This window comes from Rissa tridactyla, chromosome 1, assembly GCF_028500815.1.
Source record: "Rissa tridactyla isolate bRisTri1 chromosome 1, bRisTri1.patW.cur.20221130, whole genome shotgun sequence".
In the NCBI taxonomy this organism is placed as follows: Eukaryota; Metazoa; Chordata; class Aves; order Charadriiformes; family Laridae; genus Rissa; species Rissa tridactyla.
In genome coordinates this window covers 186,438,073-186,453,194 of record NC_071466.1, presented here as the reverse complement: position 1 = coordinate 186,453,194, position 15,122 = coordinate 186,438,073, and the positions used below count along the sequence as shown (strand labels likewise).

At 42.1% G+C, this 15,122-nt stretch overlaps 1 protein-coding gene across 5 annotated transcripts in view; it reads right to left on the bottom strand.

Moving 5' to 3' along the window:
* Positions 1-15,122, bottom strand: part of ADAMTS20 (ADAM metallopeptidase with thrombospondin type 1 motif 20) — a 103,231-nt gene that overhangs the window by 72,014 nt on the left and 16,095 nt on the right. For all 5 annotated transcript variants that reach the window (XR_008463624.1, XM_054184447.1, XM_054184441.1 and 2 more), the window contains exon 4: positions 12,687-12,946. Coding sequence is in view for 4 of the 5 variants with exons in the window: in XM_054184447.1 (XP_054040422.1) it covers positions 12,687-12,946 (260 nt within the window). In the remaining variant the exon portion in view is untranslated. The remainder of the gene's footprint in view (positions 1-12,686; positions 12,947-15,122) is intronic.

Here is a 15,122-nt window from a genome sequence, read left to right as displayed (position 1 = left end):
GTGCAAAGAGAAAAACCCTTAAAAATCACAAACCAAACTTGAAGATTTACCTAGGGAACTGTGCAGGCTAAAATCATCAACTGAGACTTGAAATGATAGATCAATGCAGTGAATTATCAAAGATCTGGAATATGAGATTCTTACTTTTAGTGAAAAAACTGAAGGGATAAGTACTCCCTGCTCTTGTATTCTAAGGATACCTCTTTTAGTGCTCTTTTATTGGAAGCATTCATGAAAAAGGATGACAAAATGGGGTAGGAATTTGATAGAATGCACCATTTCTTTATAATTTCCAGATCTACTTGCTTTACAGTGATCTATATCTAGGCTTCACAAAATTACGAGGTAGTAGCCAAGACAATGGGAAGTTAGTTTCAAGAGATTTTTCAGACTCTTAAAACCTGCATCCACACCACAGAACAGTTCAGACCAATGAAGAAAGGGAAAAAAATAAATATATAAATGAAGCTGGTTACCTTTCAGTGGAAGCTAGTTACCCTTTGAGAATTCTCATTAAATTCTCAAAGAATTTAATTAAATTAAAGAATTAATCTCAAAGAATTTCATTAAATTCTTAAAGAATTCTCAAAGATTAGGTCAGATCTTGTCAACACCATAGCAGTGGCTGAAAGCTGACTAGAAGCAACTCAGTCACAACAAAGTTTAGCTTCTCTTGATATCCCTGTTGTAACTCCGTTAAACTGCTACTGTGAATTGTGGTAAAGTGCCCCATTTTGAAAATGGGCTAGCAAACATGCAAGTATATCTAGAGGCTAATATATCCAAATTGAATTGGACTTCTTCAGCTCTTTTTTTTTTTCTAAATGTTGTATCAGAAGATCTCTTTTCCTTTCCTCTTCTCTATTACATATAACCATGATACCAGGAGAACACAAACTTTCATATCTCTTGAAAGAAACACGGTATCAGTTCTTAGATCACGTGTCTTTTTCAGGCTCGAACAATCTCTTATTTATCACTGTAGTGCTGAAAGGATGAAAGATATCTAGGATCTGGGAGATTTCTCCTTCACCTCTTCCATTGTCATATCCTGATTCTGTCATATATTTTGTAAGACCCCAGAATTGCCTGAAGTCATGAGAAAACAGTTTCATCACAGAATTTACTGCTTCACTGAGAGAATAAGAAAGAGCTGTGCTATTTCTGCTAGTGTTAATCCTATTCTGTTCCATCCATACTTCTGTACAAATCTGTGCTTTCCCTGGTTGAACCTAATGCCAGCAGAGAATTCTCAAGTAAATTTGCACAAGTGTACCTACACACCTCAGTTACCTTTTTTTTTCCCCTCCTTATGAGTTTTAGGTCATCTTCTGTCCCCTCATCCAAGTCCTCTCCAATCTACCATCCCCCAAGTTAACCAAGTAGAGGTTCCAGATGACTCCCTGTTGTGTTTTAGTGAAGGCAAAAAGAAAGAATACATCCCTTTTAAAGGCTCACTCACCCTGCCAGGAATGCCTCTGCTCTGTCTTATCTCTAACACAGAACTGAGACAGTTGCAGAGACATCCCTTTAATACTGCAATAACTCAGTAAATGGTAACTTACGTCATCATCACCTACAGTCTTTTGAAATATGCACCGAAGCTATAATCTGATCACATCAAATGACATCACATACAGCTCAGATGTCAAACCATCCTTCCTTTCAGTTTCTGATCTTCACAAAGCACAACCATAGTGAGGCTTTTCTACCCATTAGAAGCTACTGAGAGAAAGATGTATGAGTGTTGCTTGGCAAAATGCCCCCTTCTTATACATGAGACGAGTCACAGGTAGCTCAGAGCAAGGCCTTTATCTAATTAAAAAGTGGGGACTGACCTTGAATCCTGTACTATGGGAGGAGAAAGTCAGAGAAAAGTACTAGTCTAATCATTAAATACCTACTTAACAATCACAACTGCCACCACCTAAGTAACAATAGTAAATAGCACTAACAGCAGCGAAGTGTAAAGATGGGCAAGTATGTTCCTGCCTACGTACTGCAAGATTTCCACCTCTGCATTAGCTGGTGGACCTCGAGATGTATGGTCAAGAGGTATGAGGCATTATGACATTTAGTGTACAGGCACCCTGAAGCTGGAATACAAGGACAGTCACAATTTAAAAAGTAATAGGGGTTTTTATACCCATATAGATATCCATATGTCAAGATAAACAGAAAGTCTAGCTCAGAGAATTCTGTATAAACAACACATCGAAAATAATTATTTCCAGTTATGTATATTTATCAGTGTATAATCAAATACCCATTTGTATTTCAACCATGCTATAAAGTGCACAAGATCATGTGGTTTTATATATAGAGAAGAAGAAACATGATAAGGTATAGAGCTTAGGCAAGAAACAAATTCCTTTGTGCTGGCTCTCTAGATTTCACAGAATGAGAGATAAAAAGCACTAAACATTCCTGCAGTGTTAGTAGTAATACAGTGATCTGAGTGTAAAAAGGGTAAAATACAAGCTTAGTAGTCTAAGTAGCAGATGCAAGGAACAATATACTCATCACTAAATTTTGAATTTATTGCCTTTCAGATGCCAGTCATACAAATGAGATGATTAACCTACAAATTCTTCAAGTCTACTCCCTAATTTTAAATGATGACTACATGGCAGGACCAGTAATGTCAAATATTCTTATATGCTCGTATGCGTATATGTTTTCCCAGAGTGTTATGGAAAGATGAACTGTCAACAGTTGTATGGTATAAACTGCAAAGAAAGTATAAAAACATTCTTTAAATGAATCCCATATATATTAGGACAAAATTGTTTGGCTGTTTTTTAATGATGGGGGCAGCACACTGGTGCATGGGATCTTTCCACATAGAAAATATTTCACGGTCAATGCTGATGATTATCTGTCAGAATGGCAAAAAAGAAAAAAGTATAAATAAGACTAAAACTAGAAACACTTTTTGCTGTTAAGACCTGCTACTCATTGCCTTACATTTTACATCTCAGTAAATTACAGTAGTCACAAAACATTACTAAAACAACAATAACTATTTCAAGGTACTTCCATGGCAGCTTGATTTGCACAGATCTGAAAAACTACACAAAGCAATGGAGAGTCAAAGCCATTTATGTGCAGTCCAAGTTAGGAAGATGAAAATTAAAAATACCAGCTTTTCACTCATAATGGTACTATTTTACCATTATATAATGCCATTCTATGATTCCACAATCTTACTGCAAGTTAAGTGATCTAAATTGATGCTGTCTCAATCCCCTCCTTGAATGCATGGCTGCCCCTCTCCCATGTTCCAACTCTAGCACTCACATGACGAGGCAGTCAGCCAAGTTCCCCATCTGAGCCAGACAACACAGCCCTACCACAGGTGGTTTTACATGTCAAGTTTTCCTTTCAGAAAGGCAAGATTACAGATGTCTTGCTGCATGCAGACTAAGAATAGACCAAGAAGGTTTTTTTACTAGCAAAGTAACTATATAAGCAGTGTATTTCTTAAAATTATGTCAGAAAATGAGGACAGTACCTCAAAATGTATCACGAACTCAGATTTGATGAGGTTTTGGTGTTTTTACAGTAAAGTCCAGTGTCTTTATGAATTATTTCAACTGCTAAGACCCAGTCTTTTTGTTACGGACTTCAAACTGTCACAACATAATGTGCCTAAGATGGAGTCCTCCAGCTACTAAAACTGTTAAGGCAGCACCTACTGCCTGCTCTGCTGATGCCACGCTTGGAGGAACAAGAAAGAACATTGCAAGTTAAGCAATCACAGATTTCTTTATTGTTTTATTTATCATTTCACATTAAATAATTCCACTCTGTCGTATTTCAATACAAAAATTTTGGTAAAGTCCTACGGCAAAGGTATTCCTTGTACTTTGAAATACACATTTCAATCAGAACTAGTATTTCCAAGACCTAGTGTAAATACTGTGAATACTCATCTTGCTAAGATTTATGCAATTTTAAAGAAATGAGAAAATGCATTCCAGTTCCAGTTCAATGGGATTACTTGCATGCTGAGCGTTAAGCCTTTTCAGGTTGAATTGGATGAGTGACAAGACACTTAAAACCCCCAAAATATTTAGCAGTATATTTCAGTTCTTATTTTCCACTCATAAAACAGTATCCTATAGCAGCAAGTTTACTTTGGTGACTTTGTTGATGCTTTAAAAAAAAAAAAAAAGAGGGAAGAAAAGAAAAGGAAAATGGGCCAGGATTTCAAAGGTTCTTCTGGGAGCTAGATGTCTAAGTTTCATTAAAATTTAATGGGATTTATATGCTTTAACTTCTTAGGTTTCTTTAAAATCCAAGCCAAAACTGAATATCCTTAAAAGTTTCAAAATTATTGTAAGAGTAGAGTATAATGATTGATTCATTTAAAATGCCAGCAACCTGACAGTTTTCTCTAATAGGAGAAGTTGCTTGACCAGACACAAGTACCAGTTAAATCTAATAATCAAAAGTATCTGTATAATGGCAGAAAGGATAAAATTTAATAGTTTCATTTCTTCCCTTTATGGGTAATGAAATAAGACTAATAATGGTTCTATTTCAAACACTAATAGGCTAAAGCCTTCTGCAAGGCCTTTGACATGGTCCCCCACAACATCCTTCTCTCTAAGTTGGAGAGATACAGATTTGATGGGTGGGCTGTTTGGTGGATAAGGAACTGGCTGGATGGTCGCATGGCTTGATGTCCAGATGGAAAGGGGTGACAAGTGGTGTCCCTCAGGGATCCGTACTGGGACCGGCGCTGTTCAACATCTTCACCAATGACAGACAGTGGTATCAAGTGCACCCTCAGCAAGTTTGCTGATGACACCAAGCTGAGTGGTGTGGTCAACAGGCCAGAGGGATGGGATGTCATCCAGAGGGACCTGGACAAGCTAGAGAGGTGGGCCTGAGCAAACCTTATGAAGTTCAACAAGGCCAAGTGCAAGGTCCTACACTGGGGTCAGGACAATCCTCATTATCAATACAGGCTGGGGGATGATGTGATAGAGAGCAGCCCTGTGGAAAAGGACTTGGGGGTACTTGTGGATGAAAAGCTGGACATGAGCCAACAATGTGTGCTTGCAGCCCTGAAGGCCAATTGCATCCTGGGCTGCATCAAAAGAACCGTGGCCAGCAGATCCAGAGAGGTGATTCTCCCCCTCTACTCTGCTCTCATGAGACCCCACCTGGAGTACTGTGTCCAGCTCTGGAGCCCTCAGCACAAGAAGGACATAGACCTGTTGGAGCAGGTCCAGAGGAGGGCCATGAAGATGATCCACAGGCTGGAGCACCTCTCCTATGAAGACAGGCTGAGAAAGCTGGGGTTGTTCAGCCTGGAAAAGAGAAGACTCCAGGGAGACCTTATAGCGGGCTTCCAGCACCTGAAGGGGGCCTGTAAGAAAGCTGGGGAGGGGCTGTTTGCAAAGGCATGTAGCGATAGGACGAGGGGCAGTGCTTTTAAAATAGAGCAGGGTAGGTTTAGATTAGACATTAGGATGAAGTTCTTTACAATGAGGGTGGTGAGACACTGGAACAGGTTGCCCAGAGAGGTGGTGGAGGCCCCATCCCTGGAGACATTCAAGGCCAGGCTTGATGAGGCTCTGAGCAACCTGATCTAGTTGAAAATGTCCCTGCTTACTGCAGGGGGGTTGGACTAGATGACCTTTAAAGGTCCCTTCCAACCCAACACATTCTATGATTCTATGGGTCAAGAAATGCTCCACCTGCATACTGATGAATTCTAATACAGATTACATAGCAAAGAGTGGTAGTCAGTTGTTTTTCTATTCTTCACATTTATTACTAGCTTACTGAAAAATAACTATTATGGGGAAGAAGAAGGAAGAGAAGAGAGACTGAAAACTGTATCTTCACATGCATTATTTGCCAGAGCAAAATATATGCTAGTAGAGGGTTGGGCCAGATGACTTCCAAAGGTCCCTTACAACTTAAATTATTCTGTGATTCTATGATACCATTGAAATGCTTCAAGGAGAAGGGATATGAGCTGGGATATATATTGTTGGGGAGGAAATTAACTGGACTGTGAAGAAAATATTTCAGAATTAAGATCTGATTTTTTTTTAAACTGCATTTATAAAAACCAAACATTTCTAAAAATAAAGTCTTAACAAACTTTTGTTTCAAGATTACCTTCAGAACTAGCAGATGTACATGTGGAATAACAGCTGCCAGAAGATGCCAGCTATACATCTTACTGAATACCACAGTAGATGAAGATATTAAATTCACATTAAAGATGTAGCGTTGCATGCCATTACCTCAAAGCCACCAATAACTGCGCTAAGTCCCAGTTTTACAGTATAGATAGGTAAGCGCAAGAATAAAATCACAAGCTTTTTAGAAAAGAACTGGTATTTCGTGGAGACGTGGAGACCAGCTTCAGTGCAGGTAAGGCCTCACTGGGGAAGGGGATCGCGGCGGATAAGGCCGGCAAAGGGCTCTTTTGAGGGCTCTTTCGAGGGCTCTTGTAGCCAGGAAAGGCGGCTAGCTCGTGCCGAAACCGGCAGCTCGGGGGCGGGCTGCTGACGCAGCAGGAGCGGAGTCAGTGTCACACGCGGCAGCTCTAAACGGGTGGTCGCGGAGCGCAGCGGCCGGCCGCTGCGCACCCAGCAGGCGGGTAGCCTACGTGGGTCACCCAGGGCGGCACCGCAGTGTGAGCGAACGAACAAGGAGCAGCATTTCGTACGGTGGGTCACTGGAAGCCTTGAGTCTAAGGTAAGCAGAAGCTGGGCAACCACAAGCAGAGGAACATCGGCGTGCAAGGGCACCGGCTCAGGGCGCGAGGGAAGCGAACAGCAGAGATCCTCCATCTCCCGGCACGAGAAAAGAACATGGCCGCAAAACAGTCAAAAGCTTCTGCGAGGAAGAACGTGGGAACTCAGACTGAGCTCCTCTGCAAGCATGTGGCTGTGCAGGTCTCGGGCTGTAATGAATGCCTGAGTCTGGCACTGCTCCCACAGGGTTCCAGAGACACTGTGTGCATACGGTGCGATCAAGTAAATGATCTGCTCAGGAAGGTGGTTGAACTGAAGGAAGAGGTAGAAAGGTTAAGAAGTATTAGGAACTGTGAAAACGAAATAGATTGGTGGAGCCATACCCTGAGGCAAAGGCAGCAGGAAGAGGCTCTATCAGAAGTGGATGACCCACTTCCCTCCTGTCACCAGGCAGGAGAGGACTCAAGGGATAAGGGGGAGTGGAGTCAGATCCCTCCTCGGAGAGGTAAGCGAAACCTCTCACGGCCCCCCTCACCATCCCAACTGCCCTTACGTAATAGGTATGAGGCTCTGGAAATTGAGGACCAGGCGATTGAGGATGGAGAAGCTGATCCATCCAGTGAAATGCACAGTGCTCATCACTCACCCCCACGCCTCAGGACGTCCTCAACAAAGAAAGAAAGAAGGGTTATTGTAGTAGGTGACTCCCTTCTGAGAGGAGCAGAGGGTCCTGTCTGTAGACCGGACCCATCCCACAGGGAAGTCAGCTGCCTCCCTGGGGCCAGAATTAAGGACATATGGAGGAAACTCCCTTCCCTGGTCCAGTCATCAGATTACTATCCGCTACTGATATTTCAGGTAGGCAGTGACGAAGTAGGTACCAGAAGTCTGAGGGCAATGAAGAATGACTTTAGGGCCCTGGGACGGCTGGTTAAGGGATCCGGAGCACAAATAGTGTTCTCCTCTATCCCACCATTTGCAGGGGTAGACGAGGGGATAAATAGGAGGAGCCAGCAAATTAACTCCTGGCTCCGCGACTGGTGCGTCCGGCAGGACTTTGGCTTTTTTGAACATGGGCTGATCTACAGGAAACCAGGCATGCTGGCATCAGGCGGGGGAAGCCTAACCCGAAGGGGAAGAAAGAGACTGGGACAAGAATTAGCAGGGCTTATCCATAAGGCTTTAAACTAGGTTTGATGGGGGATGGGGACGAAACCAGCGTCACAAAAGTGGTGCCTGGGAGCAACATAGCAGTGCTCATGGGTATAAGTGATAGCAAGGTCTTGCAGCCTGTCCCAGCGATGGTGGGGGATAGTGAATTGTGTGGCAGCATAGACACAAGGAGTAGTGATAATTTAGTAACTACAGTAGTGTCCGAGAATGATCAGGTGCAAATCAGGGCCTGTCCCCCCAAGAAAGTGGTAGGACAATTAACCCAACTGAAGTGCATCTACACTAATGCACGCAGCATGGGGAATAAGCAGGACGAGCTGGAGGCCATCGTGCAGCAGGGAAACTATGATGTGGTTGCCATCACAGAAACGTGGTGGGACGACACACACAAGTGGAGTGCTGTAATTGATGGCTACCAGCTTTTCAGAAGAGATAGGCAAGGGAAGAGAGGTGGTGGGGTGGCCCTCTATGTTAGGGGCGGTTTTGAATGTCTAGAACTCAACAGTGTGAATGACAGTGTTGAGTGTGTATGGATAAAAATCAAGGGGAAGGCCAACAAGGCAGATATCATGATAGGAGTTTGTTATAGACCCCCTAATCAGGATGTAGAAACCGATGAAGTATTCTATAAGCGGCTGGCAGAGGTCTCGCGATCATCTGCCCTTGTTCTTGTGGGGGATTTCAACTTCCCGGATGTCCGCTGGGAATACTACACAGCAGAGAGGGAACAGTCCCGGAGGTTCCTGGAGTGTGTGGAAGACAACTTCCTAACACAGCTGGTGAAGGAACCTACTAGGGGAAGTGCCCTACTGGACCTACTGTTTGTTAACAGAGAAGGTCTTGTGGGGGATGTAAAGGTTGGAGGTCGTCTTGGGCAGAGTGACGATGAAATGATAGAGTTTTCAATTCTTGGTGAAGGGAGGCGGGGAGCCAGCAAAACTGCCACCTTGGATTTCCGAAGGGCAGACTTTAGCCTGTTTAGGAGCATGGTTGAGAGTGTCCCTTGGGAGGCAGTTTTGAAGAGCAAAGGTGCCCAGGAAAGCTGGTCATACTTCAAGCAGGTGCTCTTAGAAGCACAGGAGAAGGCCATCCCCATGTCCTGAAAGACGAGCTGACGGGGAAGAAGGCCAGCCTGGCTAAATAGAGAGCTTTGGCTGGACCTCAGGAAAAAAAGGAAGGCTTACATTCTCTGGAAAAGGGGCTTAGCAACTCATGAGGATTATCAAGATATAACAAAGCTATGCAGGGGGAAGATTAGAAGGGCCAAAGCTCAATCAGAACTCAGCTTGGCCACTGCAGTTAAAGATAACAAGAAGAGATTTTTCCAGTATATCAACAGAAAAAGGAAAACTAGGGAAAATATAGGTCCACTGATGAATGAGACGGGTGCCCTAGTGGTGGAAGACACAGAGAAGGCAGAGTTACTGAATGCCTTCTTTTCTTCGGTCTTCACTGATAAAGCCGTCCCTCACACATCCCATACCCTGGAGGCAAGGGGGAAGGTCTGGAGAGAGGAAGATTTTCCCTTAGTTGAGGAGGACCGGGTCAGAGACCACTTGGCCAAGCTGGACATTCATAAATCCATGGGCCCTGACGGGATGCACCCGCGAGTGCTGAGAGAGCTGGCAGATGTTATCGCTAGACCACTCTCCATCGTCTTTGAAAAGTCATGGGGAACAGGAGAGGTGCCTGAGGACTGGAGGAAGGCTAACATCACTCCAGTCTTCAAAAAAGGCAAGAAGGAGGACCCAGGGAACTACAGGCCGGTTAGTCTCACCTCTGTCCCTGGGAAGGTAATGGAGCGACTCATTCTGGATGTCGGCTCCAAACACATAGAGGAACAGGAAGTTATTGGAAGTGGTCAGCATGGATTTACCAAGGGCAAATCATGCCTGACCAATCTGATAGCTTTCTATGATGTTGTAACGGGTTGGCTGGATGAGGGGAGAGCCGTAGATGTCATCTACCTTGACCTTAGCAAGGCTTTTGACACTGTCTCCCATAACATCCTCATTAGGAAGCTGAGGAAGTATGGGCTAGACGAGGTGACAGTGAGGTGGATCGAGAGCTGGCTGAGTGACAGAACTCAGAGGGTTGTGATCAGCGGCACAGAGTCCAGTTGGAGGCCTGTAACGAGTGGTGTCCCTCAGGGGTCAATACTTGGACCAATTTTGTTCAATATATTCATTAATGACCTAGATGAGGGGACAGAGTGTATCCTCAGCAAGTTTGCTGATGATACCAAGCTGGGAGGGGTGGCCGACACTCCAGAGGGCCGTGCTGCCATCCAGCATGACCTGGACAGGCTGGAGAGCTGGGCAGAGAAGAACCTAATGAGGTTCAACAAAAGCAAGTGTAGGGTCCTGCACCTGGGAAGGAAGAATGCCAAACACCAGTATAGGTTAGGGGCGGACATGCTGGGAAGCAGCTCTGAGGAGAAGGACCTGGGGGTCCTGGTAGACAGCAAATTATCCATGAGCCAGCAGTGTGCCCTTGTCGCCAAGAAAGCCAATGGCATCCTGGGCTGCATAGGGAAGACTGTGGCCAGTAGGTCGAGGGAGGTCATTCTCCCCCTCTACTCTGCACTGGTGAGGCCACAACTGGAGTACTGTGTCCAGTTTTGGGCTCCCCAGTTCAAGAGGGACAGGGAACTACTGGAGCGAGTCCAGCGAAGGGCAACCAAGATGATTATGGGACTGGAGCACCTCCCTTATGAGGAAAGGCTGGAAGAGCTGGGACTCTTTAGCCTGGAGAAGAGAAGGTTGAGGGGGGACCTGATTAATGTTTACAAGTATCTAAAGGGTGGGTTTAAGGAGGATGGTGACAGACTCTTTTCAATGGTTCCCAGCGACAGGACAAGGGGCAATGGGCACAAGCTAGAACATAGGAAGTTCCGTTCAAATACACGGAAAAACTTTACAGTGAGGGTGACAGAGCACTGGAACAGGCTGCCCAGGGAGGTTGTGGAGTCCCCTTCTCTGGAGATTTTTAAGACCCGCCTGGATGCAGCCCTGAGGGATGTGCTCTAGGCAATCCTGCTCTAGCAGGGGAGTTGGACTAGATGATCTCTAGAGGTCCCTTCCAACTCTGAAGATTCCGTGATTTTTTCACTCATACATGTATATGTTAAATGCTAAATGTTATAAACAGTTCATCTAGACTCTCTTTAGCAGCAATTATACACTGCATATCCCATTTACCTAGTAGAAGTCCCATTATGCAAGTAAAAATACACAAGAAACATTGCACTGTAAGGAACAGTGGCTGAATGTACAACATCTCCTGATGCAGGAACAATGTTCTTAAAAAAAGAACATCAGGAATTAAATTAGCTATAATTACAACAGGGCCTCATGAAAATTATACAATAAATGTTCCATTTCATCTTACTGTAAAATTTTGTGAAGAACAGCTTCCATTTTAAAAATAATGTTTTGACCACTTCATTTTGGTTCTTAGTACAGCTCTATATTAAAAAAGTAACTTTATAAAAATGGCTTGTTTGGGATCAGTTTTTTCTAAAAGGATTCCAAGTTGAGTCTGCACTATAAGTTAAAGAAAAAAAAAAATCCATCTTTCAATACTGACTATTTTTTTTTTGGTAATAAGTGAACTTTGAGACCTTCATACCACTGCCTGTAGAAAAATTCAGAAGACTCTATCAAGTTAATAGCCTGCTATGCTAGCCTCTCTTAAAATTCCATTATTTTTCTTATAAACCAATTAGAGAAAATGCCATCATCTAAATCTAGGTGCCTACATCTATGACATCTTAGTAGAGGTGACAGCACCTCTACTGCCATCAGCTGGAGATAGACATTAGAGTGACCAGAACTCAGTTCAGTCGCCTAACTGCACGTTATCTAGTGTCACTTCAAATGCTATAGGTTATCAGGCACCTACACAGAACTAGCAGATACGACACATGATCTACAGGAGACTTGCACACCTTTCTGAAGCAGCAGCTGAGGCCAAGTCAGATGTCCTATGGCATCTTAAATGGCACTGGATGCTTCTATGAAGCAAATTGATTGATCCCAGTGGAAACTAGAGAGCTATTCTGTTCATCCAAAAGTAGATGTCTATAACTGGTCAAGTGAATAGCTCTGTTATTTAAAGCAGATATCTCCATAGATACCAACATGCAGGTGCCTTAATTTGCAAGCCCGAAGTTAGATGGAGCTTCATATAAATTAAGCTTCTTGAATAGATGGTAGGACAGAAATCTAGAAAAAATTACTATACAGAATATTTTAGCATGCCTTTCCCTAAAAAGTGTTTCAACAAATGTCATGGTAAACCTTTTGATTTTACAGAGCTTATTGTACTAGATCCTAAATCAATACAAGAAGTGACTTTTTGTTCAATAAAAAATTCACCACAGAAAGAGCTCAACTAAATGATGCCAACTCAAAGTCTGACCCGTATTAATTTGAAATTACTTGAAAAACTAGGATTACAACAACCAAGCATTTTTTCAGAATGCCTTTTAACCTCTGTCTGCTGTAATTAATCCATATGTTTTAACTCACTGAAGCTTAAGAATTCTCCTAATGCAACAGCAAATCAGGAAACAGGTCACAGCATTTCACCTACACACCTTACTGCAGTAAACTGAAGAGATCCATATTCTGAAGTTTTGACCCTAGGTTTTTTTTGTTTATGTGATCTCTTTCAACATTCTGTGTCAAATTCAATCAAACCAGAAGACAGGGAAGTTGCAGAAGAGAAAACAACAGAAAAGAAATAACTGAAAATGCTAATAGTTATGAACTTAAGTTTACTTACTATTGACATCAGTGTTAGTACGTAGTGCTGTAAATTCTGCCCATGGTGACGAACCATTTTGGTGTCAGCTGTAACCATCACTTCTACATATCTTGGATAGGAAAGAAAACGTTTTTTCCTGGAATGTGGATTGCCACCATCCTCTACAGACAGGTTATTTAAAGCGTACTCTAAATTGAGAGACTTCTGTAACACATTGCTCTCTTCATTTAAGCTGCTGAAGGTTGGATGTAGTAAAGTGCTCTTCTTCAACTCTTTTTCTGTAAAGTAAAAGAAGATTTACTGTTGAATGCAGTTCCTAAATTTAAAGCGAGAAATGGGCAAAAAGCAAAATGGGCAATATAGACAAAGTGAACTTACATTTATGATCTTATTTCCAAGATAACCAGTGCAAGAATTACAAAAGATACATTAACCATGCAAGGCTGTAACAGGAACATCAAATTAGACATCATTTACATTATCATACAGTTCTAGCTTATATGGATTCACTGTTAAAGTTTACTTAAGAGATAGCAGTATTTCACAGTTCCTAGAATGCAGCAAACAGGCAGGAAGGAGATAAGCACTACAGCTTAAGTAATACAACAAAGGAAGCAAGTTAGTTAAACAAAATACCTTTTTTTTTTCCTTTGTTACACACCGTGACATGCCTTTGACACTAACAGAACCAGTCAAAGCAAACCATAACACAGACCAGGCCCATGTCCTCAAATTCCTATTGACTTTTTCATTTATATAACCTTATATTTATATAAGCATGGAGTTTACTTCATAAGCAAGTACACATCAAAAGCCTTCGGTGACTTCCTTGACAGCTTTGTTAATATTCATTATGTAAGATCAAGTTCTGAAGGGAATATAAAACCTACTCAGATAACTCCAAACTAAATACTGTAATACTTCCAATTATGCTGGATAGTCCAGCCACCAGAGGCTTCTGATGCCCAATGCATAAAATCCATGCATTGATCAGGGAGTGAGCTTAGCTACAGCCCACATAAAAATACTTAACTGAGAAGTATATCTGAATTCTCAGTGAATTCTCCAGAATTAGACACTTTCAGCCCCCTCAGAACAAACCTCCATTGTCTTCCTGGAAGCTAGATTTCCTCTCACGAAGTCGCTGCCAAAGGATATGTCTCCTAATCCTTTTATTCCAATGACTTAGTGACTACAGCACTGACTCAAGAATTCAGAGATCCCAACTCTGTCACCCTCGACATGGGAGGATTTAAATCTATGCATTCCATATTTCAAGGGAAGACCCTCATTCATAAACTTTAAGCTACTTTTGACAGGTCAATAATCTGTCCTCTTTAAAGTTAGGGCACAATACAGCCAGAAAACAGTAGAGGGACAACAGCAAGCACTTTAAAGTTTGATGAGTAATTATCTAAAAGTCAGTCACAAGATATAGCTATAGTAATTGCAAAAGCTATTAGCACTAACAATAATGAGGGGAGAATTTGGGGAATGGCTTTGAAAAGCAACTTTGTGAACACCTATGTATATTAGATAGGTTCAGACTGAATGAGTTTGATGACTGAAGAGAACTGGCTGAAGCAATCTCATATACACATCATCTTTACTAGGTCACAGAAGGTGTCTGAGATTTCAGAGTACTGGTAAAATGGGAAACAGCATCTATATTTAAAGTGGGAGTTTAAAGATGACCTGAATTTATGGACCAGCCAAGATAAATTCAATACCAGAACAAATCAATTTTTTTTTTCATAAACACCAGAAATCAACAAGTGGATGAGTAATAGCTATCGTATGTATCAAAAACATTTCATGGCAAACTCAGATGAGCTTCCCTGGATGAAGGAAACAGAATTTATGGATAAGAGGAAATGCAGCAGATGTCCTATCCTGACTTGAGTAAAGCTTGTACCAGGGTTTCCAATTAATTTTTCATCAGCAAGTTAGTTTAGAAGAAACCAGCACAAAGTGAGGAAAAGATGAGTTAGACCATTTTAGAAGTAATTATCATGGTCCAATTTCAAACTAAAAAGTACTGAATGCTATGCCTCTCCATATCCTCTGTCAAGATTCACTTACTAGAGAAACTCTCATGGTCACTATATTGCTAGATATACTCTGTTCCTCTTCAAAGGGAAGACGTGAATAACCAGGCAAGACTAGCATTAAAACGAAACAAATCTCTTTAAAAGGGCAGAAACATAACAACACAAGGTTTCTCTCCATGAAAATTTCTGCAACTTCACTCCTGGAAAAATGACTAATCTCTAGCACACAATCTTTTGCAGTTGTTCCAATAAATGAAAAGGGGGAGAGTGACCAAGTTCTTAATGCTTGGAGCCTTTTTCTCACATTACGTTGCTAATATTAATAGAATTGTCGTATGCAACATAGAAAAAAAGAAAAACACAAAAAACCCAAACAACAAACTGAAAGACCTCTACTTTGGTT